General features: G+C 37.6%; 1 protein-coding gene across 2 annotated transcripts in view; it reads left to right on the top strand.

The window, feature by feature from the left end:
• Positions 1–22,527, top strand: part of Tfb1m (transcription factor B1, mitochondrial) — a 53,721-nt gene that overhangs the window by 10,278 nt on the left and 20,916 nt on the right. Inside the window, exons 3-6 of one of the 2 annotated variants that reach the window (XM_005390549.2) lie at positions 1,133–1,241; positions 2,421–2,513; positions 4,202–4,353; positions 15,751–15,870. In XM_005390549.2, coding sequence (XP_005390606.2) covers positions 1,133–1,241; positions 2,421–2,513; positions 4,202–4,353; positions 15,751–15,870 — 474 coding nt within the window. Of the gene's footprint in view, positions 1–1,132; positions 1,242–2,404; positions 2,514–4,201; positions 4,354–15,750; positions 15,871–22,527 lie in introns of both variants that reach the window. The other variant, XM_005390550.2, reaches the window with a different exon arrangement.

Below are 22,527 nucleotides of genomic sequence, written 5' to 3' on the forward strand. Positions count from 1 at the left end.
TATTGACATCACGTAATATAAGCTTTTAGTTCAGCCTTTTTGTTTTGGGTATGCCAATTAGTTTTAATTATGTGAACCATAATTATACAAATATTTTAGCCTTATCGCTTGGTAAGTGTTACCATTAAATATTCTTATACAGTAAGAACATATGCCATAGAGACCTATTTCCTTTTTAATGTTTAGTATATTGTGTTGTGTAAGATTTATTTGGAGCTCATCAGGGTTTTAACAAATCATAGTAATTTTAAAATAATCCCAAAGTATATTTACATCAGAGTTAGTTATTTTTGCTAACCTACTGTGGCTAACCATGTCAAACTGGATGATCCCAAACAATATATTTATCTTCCTGCTATTATAAGCATTTTAGCTCTTAACTGTGCCTCATTATAAAATAAATCTTTGCAAATTTCTTGACCCCCAAAATTTGAGCCACCTTTCAGAGAGCTAAGTGTCATTTGGTCATTCACTTATTTGTTCCTGTATTAGTTAGTGTTCACACAAGGAGCAGATTTAATGTAAGATAGATAGATCAATCGATCGATCATGCATATAAAAATTTACTAGGTGGACTTACTGTGGCCACATGAAAAGTCAAGTGTGGAAGAGTGCAAAAAGCTGTCCACTGGAGATCTGAAGGATCCAGTCAGAACTGGAAGGCCTGCTGCTCACTGCAAAATCCCAGGAGAGTCTGTATCAGAAGCTCAGGGGACTGTGCTGAAAGGCTGAAGAGTACACTGGAAGCCTGGAGATGGACATCCACAGGCAATAGTAAAGACTGGAGCTCCTCTTTAAAAACAGAAGTGAGACTTCCTTCTTTTCCTTTTTATTCCATCCAGGCTACAAGCCTTTTGGTTGGTGCCACTCACACCCAGGATGAGTTCCCTCTTCATTAAATCCATTATGCAGACACACCCAGAACAATGCTAAACAAATCAACTGGACATGTCTTTTCAAGTTCACACCACAGTTAACTATCACAATTCCCTTGTAAATAGGTATTAAACACCTACTTTGTGCAGGTGCTATTCAGGTAGATGGGAAATAGATGCTGCCCTTAAGCAGCACGCACTGTTGCAGGGGAAGAAACCTCTACATATGTGACTGATACAGTGTGTTGTGCCATCAGGAATCATGGACAGTGCTCAGGGTGGACACAAAGGTAGAAGTATTCAGCAATCTGTGTACATTGCTCTGGAGTCTCCCCTCTGACTTCTGTGATGCCTTGTATTCTTCCTGTAAGTTGCCTGAAATAGGTATGGGGGAGAGTGGGAGGAGAAAAAATGAGCTTTTATGGAGCTGTAGAACTAGGACCAGGGATGCCCATGGTAGAGTTTCATTTGAGCTTGAGCTCCTCCATTGTCTTTTTATACCCGTAGAGATATTCCAGAGTCTGTCTTGGCAACTAAGTATTAGCCCAGGTTCTCTGAGCTCACGTGAGACACACTGGGAAGAGGGCTACTCTTCCCTTGCAATCCACTTGAGCAGTCACGGTTTTTCTCATTATGTCCACTTCTGCAGTACAAGCTCAGTGAAGCATGTTTTCTATTTTACCAAGGACTTCAAGAATCAACTTGTGTATTGGGTGAGGGGCACACAACACAATACACATTTCTAGTTGGCAGAGCCATAATGCTCTTTTAAACTAGGTGCCAACGTTCTAGTACATGCTGTGAGAGTATGGTGCTACAGCAAATGAAGTGAAGAAGAAAAATATTAAGATTACAAAGGAATCTTAATTTCATGTTGCTTTTCTCAGAAGAACTAAGAAAAAGGAAAGAAAGCAAATAATTGAAAGGTAGAAATAGATTCAGAGATGCTATTGTTGAAAACATGCAGCATAACCCATTAGGTTGATAGCGCCTGTGGATTAGGCATGCTCTGTTCAGGGCAGTGGCTCAGAAAGCCAGGTGGGGCCTGGCATTGACAAGGGACAATCTGCTTAGCTTGACTCTATCTGTATATTAAGTTAAAGGTCTTAGTAATGTGTAGAATCATTTGTATGTATGTAGGCTATGAGATTTAGTTAAGTTCGTTTTTCATATGGCTTATTCCTATTTCCTTAGTATCTCATTAAAGTGGCCTTAGTCTGTAATTTAAAAACTTACAGATAGGAGTGGAGTTTCTGCTATACTCTACAGAAATAGAAGCCATTCTGAGGACGAAAGGTACACTAATGTATTTTTGTGAAACTCTGAACTGTTGTACTATTGTCTGTTATATCCCTAACCTCTCAAATGTGTCAGAGGGAACATAAACATCTGTTGCAGTGGACACAATATTTTTAGTTCATCAGTGACCACTTTTTCTGACTGATGTAATGATACATAGTATTTTAAATTGTAGTTTTGTTACTCTCTGAAGTGTGTGCGCTCATTTTATTGACCTTTTTGTAAACTAGATGCTTTCTGATGCAGCACCTGGAAAACTGAAAATTGTTCATGGAGATGTGTTGACATTTAAGGTGGAAAAATCTTTTCCAGGAAGTCTTAAAAGACCTTGGGAGGATGGTAAGTACCTTTGAGTACTTATTTTGTTTTTAAAGTCCTTTTCTCATTATTTATAGCACAAATATTTATTTTATTCATTATAGATTTATTATAAGTATTTATTATATATGAAAAAAGTATCTGAGCAGTTAAATAATGTATACTGTAATTTTTTTTAACTTTTCCAGTTCCAGAATTTAAAATCCAGTACTTTTTCTTAATTTTTCATCATGCGTTTTCCGATGTTTCCGATTCTATGCAACTAAACTTTTCATTTTGTGATACTATGTAAATATGGGGTAAATTATGAACTGTTACTTCTTTCACATGGTGAAACAAAGTATTCTGTTAAACCAAGCAACACCCAAGCCTTTTTCTTTTCCACTGTCTTTTGTACTCAGCGGTCAATAGAGTCGCTCTTCCTTCATGGACACTGTGTATTGGTACCTGCTATGGGTCAGCTTTTTGGGCTCTACAGAGAAACAGGGTATTTTTGTGCATCAGAAACTCTCAGAACAAGTGAAAGATGGATTTGGATGCCTCACGTCTAGCTTCCCCTGCATGTCTCTGGCCTTCCCAGGACCAGGTTCCTTTAGAGTGGCTGCATTTGTAGTCTCCACCTTTCAACAAGCCTTTCCTCAAACCACCTGCAGGTTTTTGACACTGTCCTCCTCCCCTACCCTCACCCCGCCGAACCACGCTAGGATCACAGTGACCTGTTTGACACTTACCTCACTGCACTCTCCTGCATTCACTTGACTGTTATCCAGCTGTCTTCAGAAGATTTCTCTGTTGTTGTCTTCCTTAATACCAGACCATCCGTCCTGTTTTTCCTTTGACATTTCTGAACTTTCTGTAACTATCATTTGATAGTGGTTATTTTTTGTTTTCCATCCATTTCTAACATATTTCTGTGGTTTTTCTTTCTGGGCATGTTCTTTTTCTAATGCTACAGATGGACCTAGGTCACTCCACTCCTGGTTTTTCACTTCTCCCAGCCTGTATCTTTCAAGGGCGTACAGCCCCTTGATAGCCCCAGAGGCACTTTAACTTCATCATGTCCAAAGAAAATTATCTTTTCCTTCAAGCCAGTTATTTCATACCAGAAATCTGGATTTTCTCTGACTGAACACTAATTAGATAGAATTCTTTCAATAACTCAGAGCTCAATTGTGAGAAAATACTGCTTTTGAAGAATAAGTGGACTAAAACAAAAAAAGCAAAAACAATAAAAATGATACAAGGGCATTCAGATACAATGTTTCTGGATAAAAATGTTTATGGCAGAACTCAGATGACTTTGACTTTTCAAAAGGAACAAAATGATAGGAATTAACAATGGCTGTTAAATTACATATTGTTATCTTTAACGAAGTTGCTCAGATTACCAGATGTAAGAATGCAAGATTGATCAAACCATTAAAGAGAATAAAAAATTTCAAAAAAATTTTAAAAAAAATTAGAAACGTTACAGTTTCACTAGACAAGATGGTAGGAATTCACCAATGCTTGTTGCATTTTGCTATTGTTCTTTTTTTTTTATTCTCTTTAAAATAAAATGTTTTTAAAAAATAGACTAAGTAAGACTCAGCTATATCTTTTAATATATTTTACTATTGATATCCAGTTTGATTTTACTCTGAACTAATACTGTGTTTGGAATTTACTGATGAAATGATTCTAAGTTTTTTTTTGCCCCTGCCAAACAGATCCTCCAAATGTACACATTATTGGAAATCTGCCTTTCAGTGTGTCAACTCCACTGATTATCAAATGGCTTGAAAACATTTCTAATAGAAATGGACCTTTTGTTTATGGCAGAACTCAGATGACTTTGACTTTTCAAAAGGAAGTGGCTGAGGTAAGCTTTAACTTCTGGTTATTTGATCACATGATCATATTCCCAAACAATACTGCATTTTCACGCCAACCATATGTTCTAATACATAATCCATTATATCCATTATAGACATATCCATTGTAGACAGACAGAGAAACCCAGCAACAGCTCAGCTAAAACTTAAGCATGTGATGACAGACGGCAGGACTGGAAGCTCCTAGGGAGCATGTGTGTGAGTGATATGTGTGAGCCAAGAAGGAGGTGCAGTAGGGACAAAGCAGCCATAGACATGATCAGAGAAAGGCGAAAGCTTTGTGTCAGCCATGCATCCATATGTGGGGTTCAGAGAGTGGCATCTTAAAACTGGTCCTTTGTGCCCAGTAGGATGATAAAAAATGTGATCATCAACTTGAAGCAAGAAAGGTCTTATTATCTAGTACTTATTATCTAGGACTTTGTCTTAGTCTTTATCTTGGTGATGCCTTCTGTGCCGCCCTCCCCGTGGCAGGTGCGTTCTGAGTCAGTCTCTAGGATGGAAACTTCTAAGCTGTTCACAGGCAGCTCTTGTGCTGCAGAGTGTCTTGGTTACTTTTCTCTCATCGCTGAGACAAAATACCTGACACCCAAAGTTAAAGGAGGAAAGATTTATTTTATTTAGCTCACAGTTTGTAGAGGTTTAAGTTCATAACCAGCTGGCTGCAAGGCAGGGTGGTGCATGGCAGGGGAGGCAACAGTTCATGGCAGCAGAAAGCAGTAAAAGCAGTAGGAGAGAAGGCAGGGACAAGCGTCTTTCTCTTCTTTATATTGTGTTCAGGCTACCCACCCTGTAGGGGGGTACAACACTCTCACCCTTAATCCCAGCATTGAACCTTGAATTAATAATAAACTCTAGATTTACGCACCTCCAAAAAAGCCTAAGACTGCACGAGGCTTTAGGGGTAGGTACATCTAGGCACAAACCATACCAGAGAGGAACTGTAAGCTCTAAGTCCACCTCACTCTGATTGCATATCCTGTCCACTCCCTATCACCCAGGTAATTAGTGCTGTGATTCCATAGTCTCTCATCACATGGAATTTATATTCACATAAAAGTGTACTTTAGTTTTATCTTTTTTTGAACTTTATATAAATGAACTCATAAAGAAATACACTCTTTTTATTTAGAACATCTTTTATAGGATTTGCTTATATTACTCATAACTACTTTATTTATGTAACATACATACCACCCACTGATTGGCTGTCATTTTTTTGTCCATTCTCCTATTTGAGGACCTAGAATTAGCTGTCATGAATGTTCTTATATTTATGTCAGCTGGGACACCTGGGCAAGATTTCTCTAGGGTATATGCATGGAAGTGGAACTGCAAACTCCTAACTCTTGCTAGATAGTGACAAATTGTTTTTGAGGTCATTCTGCGTACGTATATCCCTGCCAGCAGTGTACCTGATTTCATCTTGCTCCATATTCTTGCCAGTACTTGGTATTGCTGGCGTCGCATATTTTTATTAATCTAAGAGTAATGGTAAATCGTGTTGTATTTGATTGTGTTTCTGGTGGTTTCAGATGATACTGAGAACCATTTTATGTGTTTACAGCACTTTAGGTATGTGTGTGCACAGCTTGCATATCTTTCTGTTGGGCTACTTGTCTTTTCTTTTGGATTCAGAGTTCTCACATTCTCCATACTAGTCCTCATTATTTAGACAAGCTGCAGATTTCCTCTTCTGCTCTTTGACATGTTGTCATTTTCTTTTTACAATGGCTTTTAAAGATTAGACATTCTCATGAGTGAAGTCATTAGATAATGATTAGTGTTTTTCTGTGTCTTGTTAAAGAAATCCTTTTATATCTTGAGATCATGTAGATATACTTTTGTTATCTTCTAGAAGCTTTGTTTTACCTATCACATTTATATCTATAATCCTTATGAAAGGATTTTATGTATGTTTGAAGTAGAAATCATTTTTACAATTTTTAACATATGGATCCCAGTTAGTGCCATTGATTAATAAGTCTGGCCTTCACTGATCTCTGTCAACATCTCTGCAAAAACATTGCCTTGATTAGAAGAAAAGAATGTAAAATCCAGAGGGCCCAGTTTAGAACATAGAGGAGAGAATCCTCAGGAGGAGCATCTTAAAACTGTGTTCTAATACAGTTTTAATATAGGTGCTGTACAGAGGGCCCAGTTTAGAACACAGAGGAGAGAATCCTCAGGAGGAGCATCTTAAAACTGTGTTCTAATACATAATCAGATCAGATCAGAGCCAAGTAAGAAGGTGAGATAGATACCTATCATGGTTCATATATTGAAAGAATACAAGTCCAAGGGAGTTTAGGATTGAATTAGTTGTAAATAAATAAAAAACTAAAGACTGTATGTAGGGAATGAAACAAATACAGTGGTACCTTGGCTCAGGAACACCTTTGTGAGCAATTTGGTTCATAAACAGAAGCTTTGGCAAAGTTTTATTTTTGTTTGCAAACTCTACATCAGGGGACGAGCACAGCCATAGCTGTCCTTCTTGCATGAACATAAATGTGACCATCTTTTCCAGAATCATGGAGTGAATTAAGTTCATGAACCAAGGTACCACTGTGAAAGTTGTAATTATTTGGAGTAAAAAATACTATTTGCAGATACATAATTATTTTGAAAACCTAAGCATAAGACTTGTTTAAAAAAAAAACTACATTTTGGGTTATGAGTATGGTTTCTAGTTGTATCCATTTACCTATAAAAGCCTTGAGTCTATCCTTTTTTATAGCTGAGTAATACTCCATTGTATAAAAATACCACATCTTTTTTATCCATTCCATAATTGGTAGGCATTTGGGGTGTTTCCAAGATGTACATGCAACAGAACAACCATTGGTGAATTCCTCCCATCTTGTCTTGTGAAGCTCTATATCATTTTAATGGTTTTTTCCTTATTGTTCTTTATTCTTTTTAATGGTTTAATCAGTCTTGCATTCTTCTATCTGGCAATCTGAGCAACTTCATTGAAGATAACCATATGTAATATAACAACCACTGTTAATTCCTATCATTTTGTTTTGAAACCCTATATCATTTTATTGTTTTTGCTTTGTTTGTTTTTGTCTATATTGTTGTTATTTTGTGGTTTTTTTATTCCCTTTAAAATAAAAAGTTATACAACCTCACTGAAAACCACAATAGTTTATTGAGAGCAGTCATGAGAAATACCATAATCCTAAAAGGAAAAATGATGATTGTAAAGAAGCTGATTTTTTCAAACACATAGCTTTGTAATACATCTAATATAATTATAATCCTTAAAGAATTTCTCTTGAAGTATAGTATTATGTATTTGGGATCTTGGACATGCAAGAATATACGATATGTTGAAAAAGAAGAATGAGAGAGAACTTGCTTTGTTAACATATATAGTGAAACTTTAGTAATCAAAATAGTGTGACATGGCACAAGACAGGTTGATGGCCTGATGAGAAGGTCCAGGAGTAGACAGTTTGATATGTGATAATGATCAGATCATAAAGTATCAGTAAAGAAAGGAATTATTTAGTAATCTGTGGATATTTGGTTAGCCATTACAAAAAATATTTTAGTGGTTTACCTTACATAAAAGTTCCAGTTACCATGTCTTCAAAACCATGTAGGATCTGATATGCTGTTAGTTCTATGGAGTATATTTTTCACTTAAAATATTGTATTTTTACCTCCAAAAGTTCTATTTGGAACTTCTTTATATCTTCCTTTTGCTCGTTGTGTTCATGCTTTCCTTGCTATTTTTGTACCTGCCAGTATGTCTGATATGTGTAGCAGCTGTTTTGTGTGCTGCTGGCGATGGAACCCAGGTCCTATAGGTGCTGTGTAGTTGCTCTGTTACTGAATTATATCCCCTTTAATAGTTGTTTCAAGATCCTTGCCTAGCAATTTCATTGACTCTCTCATTTCTGTGCTTTTTCACTCATAGATTGTTTTTCATCCTTTTTATGATGCTATTTTTCTACTCTTTGCAAACTTGATAATTTCTGAAGAGAGACCAGATACTGTGAGCATTTTTTCTAATTTAATGTTTTTGAGGGCAGGGTTTTATGGTGTTGGGGTTTTTGTTTTTGTTTATTTGGGGCTCTTAGATAAGTGCAGGTTATGTGAGGCATGCTTTTAGAAATTGTCTGATGGAACCAGAGTAGACGTTAACTTGGGTTTGAGCCCCTTTAAGTCATGGCCTTTCTAAGAACTCTGCCCAATACACTTTGCATTTCAAGGCCTTTTGAGATTTGTCTCTAGCTGTTGGGAATGCAGCCTATTCTTTGCCCTGTGTAAGCTTCTTCCCCACTTCTCTTTTGCCAACCTCCCAGGCCTCAGGGAGTTGTACCTCAGAGCTGCTTAAGTCAGGGTCACAGAGTTCAGCCCTTAGATTTGGCTCACACCTTTCCCTCTCTTTTTTCCACCGTCCCTTTCTGAGCATTGCAAGTATGTGTATGTGTGTGTCCGTGCTTGTTGTACATGCCACTGTGTGAGAAAGAGAATGATGTCTTCCTGCCTTGGCCTCCCCAGTCTCCAGCCCCTGTCTCCCCCAGTGAAAGGTCTCTGGGGCCCTTTATACCCCTGCCTGCATATGCTACGGCAGTCTGGGCTCACCTCCTTTTCCTTCTATGAGATCACAGATCTGCGCTGTCTGTTGTCTGGTTTGTAAAAATGATATTTCTTACACATTGTTCAGCTTTATAGTTGTTTCAGAATGAAACTTTTTTTAATAATTAAGATTCCTTTGAGAGTAGATTATAACTCAAGAATCAATGAATGGGATTTTGTCAAATTAAAAAGCTTCTGTACAGCAAAGGAAACAACCAGTAGAGTGAAGAGACAATTACAGAATGGAAAAAAAAATTGCCATTCTCAAAGAACTCAGAGGACTAAAATCTAAAGTATATAGAGAACTCAAAAATCAAAAATAGATGACTCAAAAAAATTAAATCACCCAAAATAAAAGACCCAATCAAAAAATGGACAATTAAAGTGAGCATACACTTCTCTGAAGAAATACAAATGGCCAATAAATACATGACAAAATCTTCAACATTGAGATTCTACCTTACTCTAGAAAGAATGGCTACCATTAATAATGTAATAACATTATATTAATAAAATAATAACATACTGGTGAGGCTACAGGTAAAAGGAATGCTTCTGTATTGGTGGGAATGTAAACAAGCACAATGTGGAAATCAATATCAGAATTCCTCAGAAAAACTAGAAGTAGAAATTCTATTCAACCTAGCCATTACCCTTCTAGTATCTTCCCCAAATAGTTAAAGACCCTATCACAGTGATACATGCATACCCATTTTTTTTAAATCCATTTTATTCAAATCCATTGTCCACTTTTATCTCCGACTTTTTTTTTTTTTTTGGTACCTGGAATGGAACTCATGACCTCAGGCTTGCCAGGCAAGCGCTTATGACACTGAGCTATATCCCCAGCCCCCTGCATACCCATATTTATAGCAGCACCACTCATAATAGCCAAATCTTGGAAGCAACCTACATGTTCAACAGATGAATGGATAAAGAAAATGAAGTGCTGTTTTACCATAAAGAATGGTAAAGTTGAGTCATTTATAGGAAAATGGATGCACCTTGAGACCATAATGTTAAGTGAAGTAAGTCAGACACGTAAGTTTGGATATCGCATGGTTTCTCTTATATAAGAAATCCAAAGTATAAATAATTTAAAGAGCAAAATAAAACATAGATAATGAGAATCAGGGATGCATATTTTGTCAGTGGTAGAGGGATCTAGAAATGGAAGGTGGTGAGAAAAGGGGGGAAAGCTGATGAAAGCAGAACTAAGATGTGCTACATACAGGTACCACCTCCTCACGACAGGTGTAATCACTAGATACTACACACCTTACTAACAGTAAAAAAGAAAATTAAAAAAAAAATGTAGAACACAGTCAGGGCGGCCTGTACCTTTCAGGTCACATGGGCTGCACTTGCTATACACCCAGCCCCAGGGCAGAGAAAGAACATGTATAACTACATGAGCTTGATTCTGTAGATAATTTCTCAGATAATTTAAGTGTATGAACAGAATTTCATTTCTCAGATCCATCTGTCTGTTTGCCTGGGTTCTGCACACTCATTTCCAACAGGGATACTTCTGCCCAACCCATCTCTAGGGGACATGTGACAGTGCCTGGAGTTGTTTTGGCAGTCACAGCTAGGGATTCATCCGGTGGCTGGCACTAGACAGAGGGCAAGGGATGCTAGCTCTCAACAGGAGAGCAACCCCAGCCCCCCACCGTGCAACAGAGCATGGCCCGGCATCAACCCAGTAAGCCAAGGCTAAAAAAGTTGCTTGGAATGTTTGGCCTTGAAATTATTTTCCTCAGAATTCTGGAACTCTCCATCACAAACTGTCAGACCCTTTTGTATTGTAGGAACTCTTAAAATGATACTGTATTTTCACTTTCTCCAAGGTCCTTATGGTTATCTGTTCATGAATCTGTGTATTCTGTCCCTGTTGGTCTGAGTTGGACCAATGCTTCTAATTTTCTCCCCTATTTTCTCAACCTTTAGAAGCCTCGGTTTTGAAGAAAGCCACTCCGTTTACATTCATAGCACTTTCACACCGTGTGAGTTTTTCCCATACCAAGCAGTTCTGCAAGTCTCTAAACACCAGCTGGTCTTCTGTACTTAATTAAATTCTGACAAGTTCCACCTGTAGTTGGTTAGTGTCAGATCCCACAAGGTGGTAGCTCAGTTCCACAAGTGGACTGCCCCAGGTCAGATGCCAGTCACAGGTCTGGGCTTCCAGTACTTTTGAGCAACCAGCTGTGAATCAAGGGATCTTAGCACCCCTTCCTCGGGTTCCATAATTTCTTAGAATGGCTCGGAGAACTTGTTGAGCCTATGTTTAAGTAATGAGTTACCAGTCAGTCTGTCTGGTGATCAGCCCCATCCTGAGTCTACTAGGAGCCCCACCTTATGTCACCTCATTAGCATGAAGTCAGAAGTGATGAGGGGAGGACTCATGAGTAACAGAAGACGCCCTCTCATTCAGGAAATTTCATAAGTTAGAAGGTCTGTTCAAGCAACCAGGGACAATCACCAAGTAGATTTCTAATTATACCGCATTGGTGGATTTTTTTCAGTTGACATGATTATTATGGTATTTGTGTTCTCATATAACACAATAGAGATGCAAAATACTGTACACTCTAACTCCTGGGGAAGTAGCAGAGGAGCAGAGGCCTAGGAGGTGGAGTCATGCTTGCAGTGACTCAGTGTCGGTTGTAGTTACTAATGATAGTTTTCTATAACCTCACCATAGACAATTATTTTTCTTTAACAAAGGTTGATTTTAGTTAAATTTTAGCATGAATATTGAAAAGAATTTGCATTGAGTGTGTAATTAACATTTACATTTACAAAACAGATACAAATGAGCACCATCCTCTGCCTTTCCCTACAGGTTCTAAATCTAAGAATTCAGCTCATATACGTTAAAGGACGTACAGACAGTATTAAGTTACAGCTCATAAAATAGAATCAGACTGTGTAGCAGTAAATGAGATCTTAGCAGTCTTATCTAACTTCATTTCATACTCAGTGACACTCAGGCTTAGAGCAGTTTAATATATCTTTCCAAAGGTCATGGAGTAGTTGTAAGAAAATACTGAACTGTAACGCAGGTCATATGTTTTTGCTAAAATTATGTTGTTTTAAGTTTGGGATGTTGCTGGACCTGTGGCTTCTCTCCAGTTGAGTGTAGTGTCCACCTCTGTCTTCTACCCTCGCCAGGAGACCTTGCCTGTTATGGGTACATCCACAGCAGTGAATTACCTCTCCATCAATGACACAGTCCTTGTCCCTTTTGTGAGGCTGTGTAACTTCTCAGATGTAAACCTACCTTTTCTTGTTTTAAAAATTACAAAGAAATAGCACTGTCCTTGCAAGTTCTCTGAACACTTGTTTTTCTCGTATTTGGTCACAGTGCTTTTTAAAGCTGACGGGTTAGAGGTTTCCTTTTACCGAAAACTTAGCTGGTTTGGTTTCCTGGCCTTTTGTTGTTGAAATCATGTATCTCGTAATAGTAGACATTGAGTTTCATAGCTTTACCTATAATATATCACAGAAATAGCAGGGCACGTTTAAATGCCTCATAGACTATTTGTTAACTTTTAATTGAAGCCTTTTGTAGGATTTCCTGGCTTGTAACTTGAATTTTTACTTAATGAGTTAGGGACAGTTGTGTGTGCTACTCTAGTCTAAGTTAAGATGATGAGTTACATGTTCTCATCTCCAAAACCTGAGCAGTTTTGCAGCAAAGATTGAATAGTCTAGTCAGTTGGTCTCCTAGCCTGTAGAGGACCCCCTCCCCAGTGCTGGATGCTCAGGGCTCTGTGTGAAATAGACCTAAAGGTATTTTTACATCAAATTGGAGCACTTAACTTTATGCCTTACAGGAGAGTTTTGAGTTCTCGTGAATTTGTCAGTGAAAACACACCTTTTAGATGTAAAGTAAAATATTAGTTATGCAAGGGAAATTCAGGATGAAATAATAATTTCAAAAATGTGGGCATTTCTTTTGGTTCATTTTTTAAATATTATAATTATGTTCATGCTAGCTTTTAAAGATCTGGTTTGAATTGTGCTATTGGATGTAATGCAGTTAAAATGCATTTTGAATTTTTGACTTCTATTCTGGCAGTAAATTAAGGTCCTTTTTTCCTGCGTGTAGAGCTAGAAATATTTTTGACCATTTGATCCAAAAGCCTATACTTTAACTTAAATCTGTATTTCTTTTGTCTTTTTTATTTGCTTCAGAATATATACATTTCTTGGTTTGAAATGTTAGTAAGGAAGAATTTACTTTGAGTTATATGCTATAACTCGTCACTTATTTTGAGTTTGCCTTTCCAATAATTTTAAATGTCCTGATACAGATAAGAGCCAGGTGATTAAAAACACAAATTTGGATAGCACAAAGGGATGGCTTCTGAGTAAGAAAATAAGTGCTACAAAATTTCCAAATTTGCCTATAAAACTCCTCAGCATCTCACATAGAACCTACTTTTTTCATCTTAGTCAAAGCAAAGTTCTAACAAGCCAAATTATGCAGTTTTTATGCCCACAGCAGGTTAGAGGCAGTGAAGTAAAGGGTTAGTGGAGTAGGTCAGCACATGACAGGGAAGCAAGAAAAAGGAAGCGCAGCAGCAGCAAGCTCCAAAAGCACTGCACCTTTGATGGCTTGGTCTGGGGTGCTCAGCCTCGTACCTGGCCTGGGCTGAGTGCAGTCATTATTGATACTGCATGTGTCATAGTAAAAACGAGTCATTCACCAGAGGGTTGGAATGTCTTTGTAGCTCGAAGAACACAGAGAAGCAGACTACATTTCAGAATAATCAGTAGGTCTGATTGCTTTACCCACTACTCAGCTTTGTCCAATTTTAATATGTTGCCATATTCTTTTGTTTCTTTTTTAAAGAAATTCTGTAGATCTGTTTGGAGACTTCTATATGTTTTCTTCCTGTGGGTTGCTCCATGTTAAAATTGATAATCATCATTTCTATGCATGTTTTCTACTTTAGATAACATACAGATATATAGGTACACACAGAATGAATAATAGGAGTCATCTTTTGGAGTTTTTACATAAATAGCATCATACTGTACTTATTTTGTGCCTCTTAATTTATACTCTATTTTGGGGTTTAAGTTACACTGAAAACCCCTGTTATTTATTTTAACTATTTTATATTCTGTTGACAAAAGTAACCACAATATTTATTCACCTGTGGATGGACTTTTATGTTTTTCTACTTCTTTTTAATACTACACGTGGTGCTACACCGCTCATGTAAGTGTAGAAACGATTCTCTAGGATATATTCCCAAGGTAGGCCTAACAAGTCACGAGGATTCATATAACTTCAGCTTTACTATAACTTGCCAAGTGTGCTGCAGAGTACTTACACTGATTGCCCTTCTCATTAGTGTGCCTGAGAGTTCCTGTAGCTCCAGATACTACACATCGTTGCTAGTTCTAGCAGTTTCTTTATTTTTAATTTGTGCTCACTTCATAAATACGAAATTAAATCTCATGGTTTTAATTTGTATATTCCTCCTTTGTAACATAGTTTATGTTACATAGTTTATCCCTTCTTTGAGCATAGTTTGCGGTTATTGTTCATTTGGGTACTTCTTCTATAATTTGTCTTATTATATTTTCTTTTAGTTCTTTATCTTATAATTGTTAATGACTAATAGGTAGGCATTTCTTCTGTACTCTGGCATTAACCCTTTGTTCACATATTCTGCACGTGAATCCTTTGATCCTTCAAATACCTTCTCTCAGTTTGTAGTTAGTCTGTATAGTATTTTGTTGTACGTAAAATTTTAACTTAAGTAGAACAAAATACGTCAGTCTTTCGTAGCTTTTGCATCTTTAAGATGTTCTCCTGTGCCATGGGAGTCGTAGATACTTACGCAGATTTTACATTAGGTTGTGATCAAAGGTTAGGATCTACTCTGTCCTCTCTAGATACCTGATTATATCCGTACTGCTGAATGTCTGGCCTGTCTTCATTAGAGCTGCTGTCGCATTATCAGGACCCACATGTGCTTGAGTCTGTGTCTGAGCCTTTGTCCTGCTGGCCTGTCTGTGCCAGTAGCGGCACTGCCTTAATCTTGATGTCTGAGGGCGCGGCCCTCCCATCAACAGTGCCAGCATATTTCAGGAGGGTCTTGTATAATTTTATACGGAACTTACTTTTAAAAATATATAATGTACATAGAAATTAAGGTTCTTTTTTTAAGCATCCTGCTAGAACTTTGATTTAAATTGTGTTGTATTTACTTAATTTAGATATACCTAATTAATTATGAAATGATCCTTAAAAGGATAAAAATTTCCTACTTTTTTACAAAAGTATATCAAAAATGGCCAATTCTCTAAGGGTTATTGAATGTTCAAAGTTTGTTATATTTAAATAAAGAAAAGGAAACCATTAAAAATGTTCATTTCTGTGGTGGAATATTCAAGAAATTAAATATTTGATCTTTACTTCTCCATTGTGCTTGCTAATTTCTTCAGAATTTATTGATTAGTTGTTTTATGAGGACATTTTGCTATACAATATAACAGTAATTTGAAAATCCCCAGCAGTTAATGGTAGGGAAGTTTTCTTGCCTGAGTTTTTTAGTGCATTATACATGATACAATATGTACTTCCAAGATCCAAGATATTGATTATGTTGGAGGAAATCATATTCCCCATGTTGGATACATGTCATATGTCAGCTATCCTGTCCTTTTATCATTTGCCTCAAAAAATCTAGCATCAGAGATAAAGAAATGTTGGCTCTATTCTGTTTCATCAAGCCATGCTGAAATTCCTTTCTTTTCCTATGTAGAGACTTGTAGCCACTACAGGAAGCAAGCAGCGCAGTCGCCTTTCTATTATGGCTCAATACCTCTGCAGTGTCAAGCACATCTTTACCATTCCAGGTCAAGCTTTTATCCCCAAACCAGAGGTAAGTTTCTGCTTATTTGCTTTAGTGTAACAGAATGTCTGTTATAATCTTTGTTCCCCTGAGGATGTGTCATAGGGAATAATCTCTAAAATCTAATATTTATTTATATGCATACTGTTCCATCTTTTTTGTTTAAAACTTGAGTAGGGCCCACCTACTTTTTGGAATCTGTCTCCTCCTTAGAGTGATCAAATGTCTAGGTTTATGTAGTGGTTTAATTATCATCATTATCTTTATCATCATCATCATTCCCTGCTGCTCTTACAAGTATTCCAGTATGACAGGTAAATGACATGGTCACTCAGTCTTTTAGAAAAGAAATAGAATATTTTTTGTGATTTCTGCTAGAGAATTCTGACTAAAGTTGGATCAAATATTATTTATTGAATAGGTTTTTTTTACACATTTTTGGCAGTGTTTTAATGAATCAGCTATGAAAAATAGTTATGCTGCTTACATGAGTTAAGTTTTAATTGCAAAAACAAAGTTTCTGTATGCCAAATAAAAAAAAAGCTGGTGTCTATTTTAGCAAAAGCATTGCTTGATGAGTTATTACAGAGTGCTATAAAAAGTCACGTATTTCTTCCCTGGGTTGAGAACTGACTTTGAAAAGCGCTGGGCTGGGTGTATAACATGGGGGGGGGTGTTTCATCAGTTACTGAGTTTGCCTTCGGGGTGTTCAGAACCTGATAAAGAGTAGAAATCTCTCATTGGTAGCTAAAACTCTCAGATACAAAGTTTCCTTTACGTAATTTTCCCTTCAGAAATAAAATAACATGAAAATCTTGTCTTACCCGGCAGTATAGCTCAGTGGCACAAGCACCTGCCCGGCAAGTGTAAGGTCCTGAGTTCGATTCCTGGTACCAAAAAAAAAAAAAAAAGAAAAGAAAATCTTGTCTTATGTGATTAAATCTCAGAGCTTTAGAACGAACCCTCTGACTAGACTAGGAATGTTGAGTCTTGGAGCATCGCAGACATCTTCACCACCTTTGCTATCACCTTAACACTTCCTCTGCCATTTTGTCCTCCACAGTTAGCTGAGCTTTCAGGTGACCGTAGGAATTCATTCCTCTTGCACTTCTTTAACAGACTTCCTTATCAGCTCTTCTGAAATAGCCTTCGGGAACTCACTTGCAGTAACCACCTCTCTTCAGTATCTCCAGGTTTCAAAGCCCTTGTAAGTGACTTCTCCCACAGTAATTAGATTGTAGACGTAATTTTATGAGGAGAGCTGTCTTACAGGTCATAATCAATCTTAACACATTTGTGCTTTTAAGAACTTTCTCTCCTAAAACGGGTGGCTGTGCAGTTTGCTTTCTTCTTGTCATGCGTATATGGTTACATATAATCTTTTGAATGGTTACAGACCTGTGATATCAGAAACCAAGATCTTGACTTACAGGTTGTTGTTGCTATACTCCAAGAATCTTTAGACTATCTAAATTTTACTAAAGGTTTCTTAGGTGTTAGAATATTAAGCAAAAAGTTTCTCTTGGTTTTAATTATGTAGTCAAAAGTATTTTATCATGTTTACATATTATTATCAAATTCATCTTTGATTTAGGATATGGTACCTACATAGTTAATTAAATTTTCTTTCCTCTGGGATTAAGGCTCAAGAAAACATTGTTTTAGAAAACTAGCTATGTGTTTAATTCTCTCTTTATTTAGGAATATGTGTCTTTTTTGGCAAATTGAACACATTCATAGCAATTTTCTTCTCATATTTTCATTATTACATACAAGAGATTTACTTATAATTTAAGAAAAAGGTTATCAAGAAAGAGAATGTGTTAAAAGAAAACAAAATGATTAAATTTTAGTTCTTGAATAATTTTCCTTTGCTCTAAACTAGTTTTACTATATTAGAAAAAATTAGGAATACCCTAAGGAAAACTCAAAAATATTTGACTGTTTGTTACCTTGAGTGAATTTTAAAAATTCATTTCCTCAAATTAAAAAGGAAGAGAGTTCATACCAAGATGCAGTGGGCTATAGGTTGCATACTATTGGCTAACAGTCCCTTTGGGTAAACCTTTTAAATGCAAGAAGAGACAGCACAAGACACAACCACACACAAAATAAGTACTAAAAGAGAGGTGCAGGCGCATTGGGGGGGTGAGCGCCAAGAGAGGGAATTAATGCTCAGTAGAAATTTACTAACATTTGTTGCTTATTTTCAATCAGAATACATAAGAATTAGATGTGAAGAATTTCTTTTGTGATATAATAGGCTTATTTATACCCACATGGGAATATTTTTCTGTAGGAATCTGCTATCCCTTTCGGTATATGGGTCTTTTGCTAGCCAGCTCAATCAAGCATTAATGGAAGAACTTTTACTAAAGTGAAACTCTTACTAAAGGCCTTTTCTGGCTAGTTGATTCTTAATTTTTGCCACACTTCCGATGAACTTCTCTGCTTTATCGCTGAAGTTTGAACCTCAAGTACTTTTCTATTACAGAAAGACTTATTTGGTTCTTAAAATTAGACTAATTAGTCTGCTTTGGTGTTTCTTAAAGTACCAGAATGTGTAGGACATATATCCCAAGTTAGAATTTTTTCTGTGTGTTTTTATTTCATTGTTAAATTATTTCACCAATTGCAAAGAGTTTCTTTTAGAGTACAGATTTACACTTAAGAATGTTTTCATGATAGAATAATTGGTTTCTTGAATTTCTAAAGCTACTTTTTGAAAATCCACGTTCCTTAAGGATCCACCTGTTCCTGGGATTCTGCGTAAGTTTTCTTTTGGCTAGTCTGCACATTACCCAAACTTGAGAAGTACTGAGCTATTAGCAAGTCCTGAAAATTTGTTGTAGCCTTTTTGGTTTTATAAACGGTAAGTACAGGCCTCGTGATTTGACATCCATCCCACAGGTCTCAGTGCTCTCTTGTACTCTGGCCTAGTGGAAAAATCACTTAGACTTAAGAGGTATCACAGGCTCTTTTTGCTTTACACTGGTAGAGCCTGTGCACTTCGCAGTAAGCTAGACTTACTGGAATTTCAGCACTCTCAGGTAGGAGAACCTGATCAACAGAAGGACTTCAGCACATCCCAGTAGGGCTTGGAACGGCTGTTGTGAGGAATAGAAATAGTAGTGCCAAATGCCCACAGTGTCAGGCTATGCAGGCAGTCAGCGAAAGGTAGCTGTGATTGGTAGGATTATAAGCAAATAGTGTGGATTATAATCCTTAAGACATATAGACTATATATGTTTTATCTGTTCATATGCATGATATACTATACAAAACAAGTTACCCACCAAAGGGTATAGATTTCAAGTAAATCAATAAAATTTTAGAAGAATTATTGATACGTTCGTGCCATGTAAAGAAAAGGTGGGGACGTGCGGCGTCTACACCTGATCTTTGAGGATAGCCTTTTAGAGCCTTCTACGTGCACTTGGCCATAGCTATTGAGACCTGATCTTGAATTCAGTGGGTGGATGGATCCCCATCAGAGAGACCCATTTATTTTTGCTTTGTAGTTTTTGAAATCAGTTACTGAAGTGTCCTTGCTGTTGCATATTACCCTTTACTTGAGAATCATTTGGACATGGGAACAGACGAGTATTTCCTGTTGCACTGTGGTCATGTATGTTTGGAGAGGTTTCCTAGAATCAGAGTTTGAGATGGGGTTTTGTAAAAATAATGAATTGAGAAGGGCTCTTGGGAGAAAGGGAGACGAGAGCAGGAGAAAAGCTAAACAAGGAGGCTCCTCCTGGACACATGTCACCGAGGTGCCGCCGTGGGAGAAGGGTCACTGCAGAGCACAAACTGCCTGCAGAGTCAGCCCTCCCTTGGGGACCCTGTGCTGGCGGCTGCCTGTGGGGCACACTGGTGCAGTAGCCTCTCTGCAGAGGTGAGCTCATATCTGTGAACTCCCAGTATCACAGTAGCAGGGGGATACTAGCCCTGTAGACAGAGCTCGGGCAAGGCATCGTGTCCAGGTTCCTACCTACAGACAGAGCAGTAACAAATTCCACAGCCTCCTCTGCCTCAATTACTTGGGACTTCTAAACTAAGTCTTACATGTAACTGCTTTTGTACCCTTCAGCCAGGATCATTTAAAGCATTTTTCTCTCATATTTTGAAACTTCAGTCTTCCACCTTAATTAGTGGTTTTTATACTTAAATTTATAGTTTTGTTGTTACCTCAAATTCTTTTTGGAAACAGTTAAGTCTGAAGTAAAAGTAAACTAAAAGCCAGTTTTAAAGAGATGTACCAGAATCATCCTTAAAAATCAGATAAGCATCAAGTAGAAACAAAATTTACTATTACAGTTCTAATTTAGTACTAGTTAGGATTTCATAAGTGCTCAAGAATATACTAAGCAATCAGCATTACACATCCAAAGGAGGAAGAAAATGTTGCATTTTTGCAGATGGTAGTCATATATATATATAATGTATAATGAATTGAGCACAGGCTAGGTGTAGTGGTGCATGCCTATAGTCTCAGCACTCGGGAGGCTGAAGCAAGAGGCTCTCCAGGAGCTCAGGGCCTGAACTACATAGTGAAAACCAAAAGAAAAAGAAAAAGGAAGATTATTTGTCTCACAATTCTGGTGGCTAAAAGTTCAAATAACATGGTGTCGGCGAGGAATTCCTTGGTTCCTTGGCAGTCACAGCCTGGCAGATAAATTGAAATGAGAACAACTGTGTGCAGAGAGGCAATGTCGGCGGACCTTACTTTATAATACCTCACGTACATGAACTCCTGTCAGACTAGCATTAGTCCATTCACGAAGATGGAGCCCTAACACATAATTACCTTCCACTAGGCCCCATATCTTAATGGTTGTATTTACAGTACCTTCCATGCTGGAGAGCTTTGGGGGAAAGCTATATCTGAACTGCAGGGATGTGTGTACATGTGTGTGTACATAAATACATACATACATAGACATCCCATATGTGCTTTGTCATTTATTTTGATAACTTTTTAATCAAAGAAAAATAAATACTTAAATACATTCAGTACATTAGACCAAACTTTCTTTACCTCATAACTACTGACATGTGGGGCCAGCTAGTTCTTCATTCAAAGGTTGCCTCTGCATTGTAAGTGTAACAGCATCCGTGCTCTCTTCACACTAGATTGTAGCAGTAACTCAGCTGTGACAACCGAAACTGTCTCCAGACATTGCCAGTTCTCCCCTGCAGGTTATTGTCTGCCTCTTTGAAAACCACAGGACTGGGTCCTGAACTGCAGGGTGGCACTACATGCTTTCTGTGTGCGAACTGCCTAGGGTGTGTTGTCTCAGGCCAGCTCTGAAAAATGGTGCCATATTTATTCCCACCTTCACATGAGCAAACCAAGACTTCCTCTGAGTTTTGTGTACTGCGCAACCTTTAGGGCTTGCACGCAGGTGGTTTGATTCTGAAGCCCACCTCACCCAGGCCAAATCCATCTCTCCACTTACTAGCTAGGTGGTGCTGGGCAAGTTAGGTAAGTAACTTAGCTCTCTCAGCCTCAATTCCTGTAAGCATCTGAGAATCCCAACTGGGAGTATTGTTAGGAGGTTTGAAACAGCCAATATGTGCAGAGGATTTAGACCAAGGCTGACCTGTGGCATTTATGGTAGTGGCAAGACCCTGAGGAGCAAAGGTAAAAATAGTATCTCATCCCCAATCTAGTTGGAAAAGCCACTTGTAAACTCATAACCCATTCATATAGAACATTTTCTGAGAGCAGGCATGGAGGCCACAGATCTCTGGGAGCATCAGGGTTCAGTTTACTGCAGAGACCCGTGTGGGCCCTAAAGGATCAGTAGGAGCTGGGCTGAGGTGATAGCATTGTGGGTGAAGGAACAGCCAGGGACGGTGAGACTGCACACCATTTATTTCCTCCTCACTCTTTTCAGTTCACACAGAATTGGGCCTTTCTTTTGTAGGAAGTGGCTGCTTTTTTGAGAATTTGAAACAGTCCTGTGTCTAATTAGGAAGAAAACATTCTGTGTTTTTATTTTTTTGAAGTATGGATAGTATTACGTAGAATGTACGAACTTTTTGTACCGTATAGGACTCTAGGCTGCATAGACTGTATAAATAGACACGTTAAGCAATATGAAGCTGGGCACAGTGGGGCACACCTGTAATCCCAGCACTCAGGAGGCTGAGGCAGGAGGATCGTTGTGCATTCGAGACCAGCCTGGGCTACAAAGTGAGCTCAAGGCCAGCCTGAACTGCATAGCAAGAGCCTGTCTCAAAAAGACAAAAAAAAAAAAGCAACATGAGAGAATATACAGGTGTCAAAGCAGTTCTAGCCAGTTAATCTGTGTAAAAATAGTCTATCAGAGTTGTTTTCAATGTGACAATTTCTTTTGTTTGGGAAATAATATTTTGACCATTCAAAAGGATATCACTTAAACTTCTGCTGAAATTATTTTCTTCTTAGTTCTCGTATGAAATAATGCCTTTTCATTTTTTGCTATCCTCTTAATAACTAATGATATTGATGCAGAGGAAAATGATGATCTACCAAGTAAAATAGGTATAAGTAAAATATTTTAGCATTTATTTTTATGTGCACAGCTGACAATTATTTACAATGTTTTCCTGAAAATGTACAGTTATTAATGTACATTTTTCCTTTTGCCATTTATTATAAACAATTCTTAACCATAAATTAACAAATAATTAGAGGTACTG

This window comes from Chinchilla lanigera, unplaced genomic scaffold, assembly GCF_000276665.1.
Source record: "Chinchilla lanigera isolate Chin_1 unplaced genomic scaffold, ChiLan1.0 scaffold00038, whole genome shotgun sequence".
In the NCBI taxonomy this organism is placed as follows: Eukaryota; Metazoa; Chordata; class Mammalia; order Rodentia; family Chinchillidae; genus Chinchilla; species Chinchilla lanigera.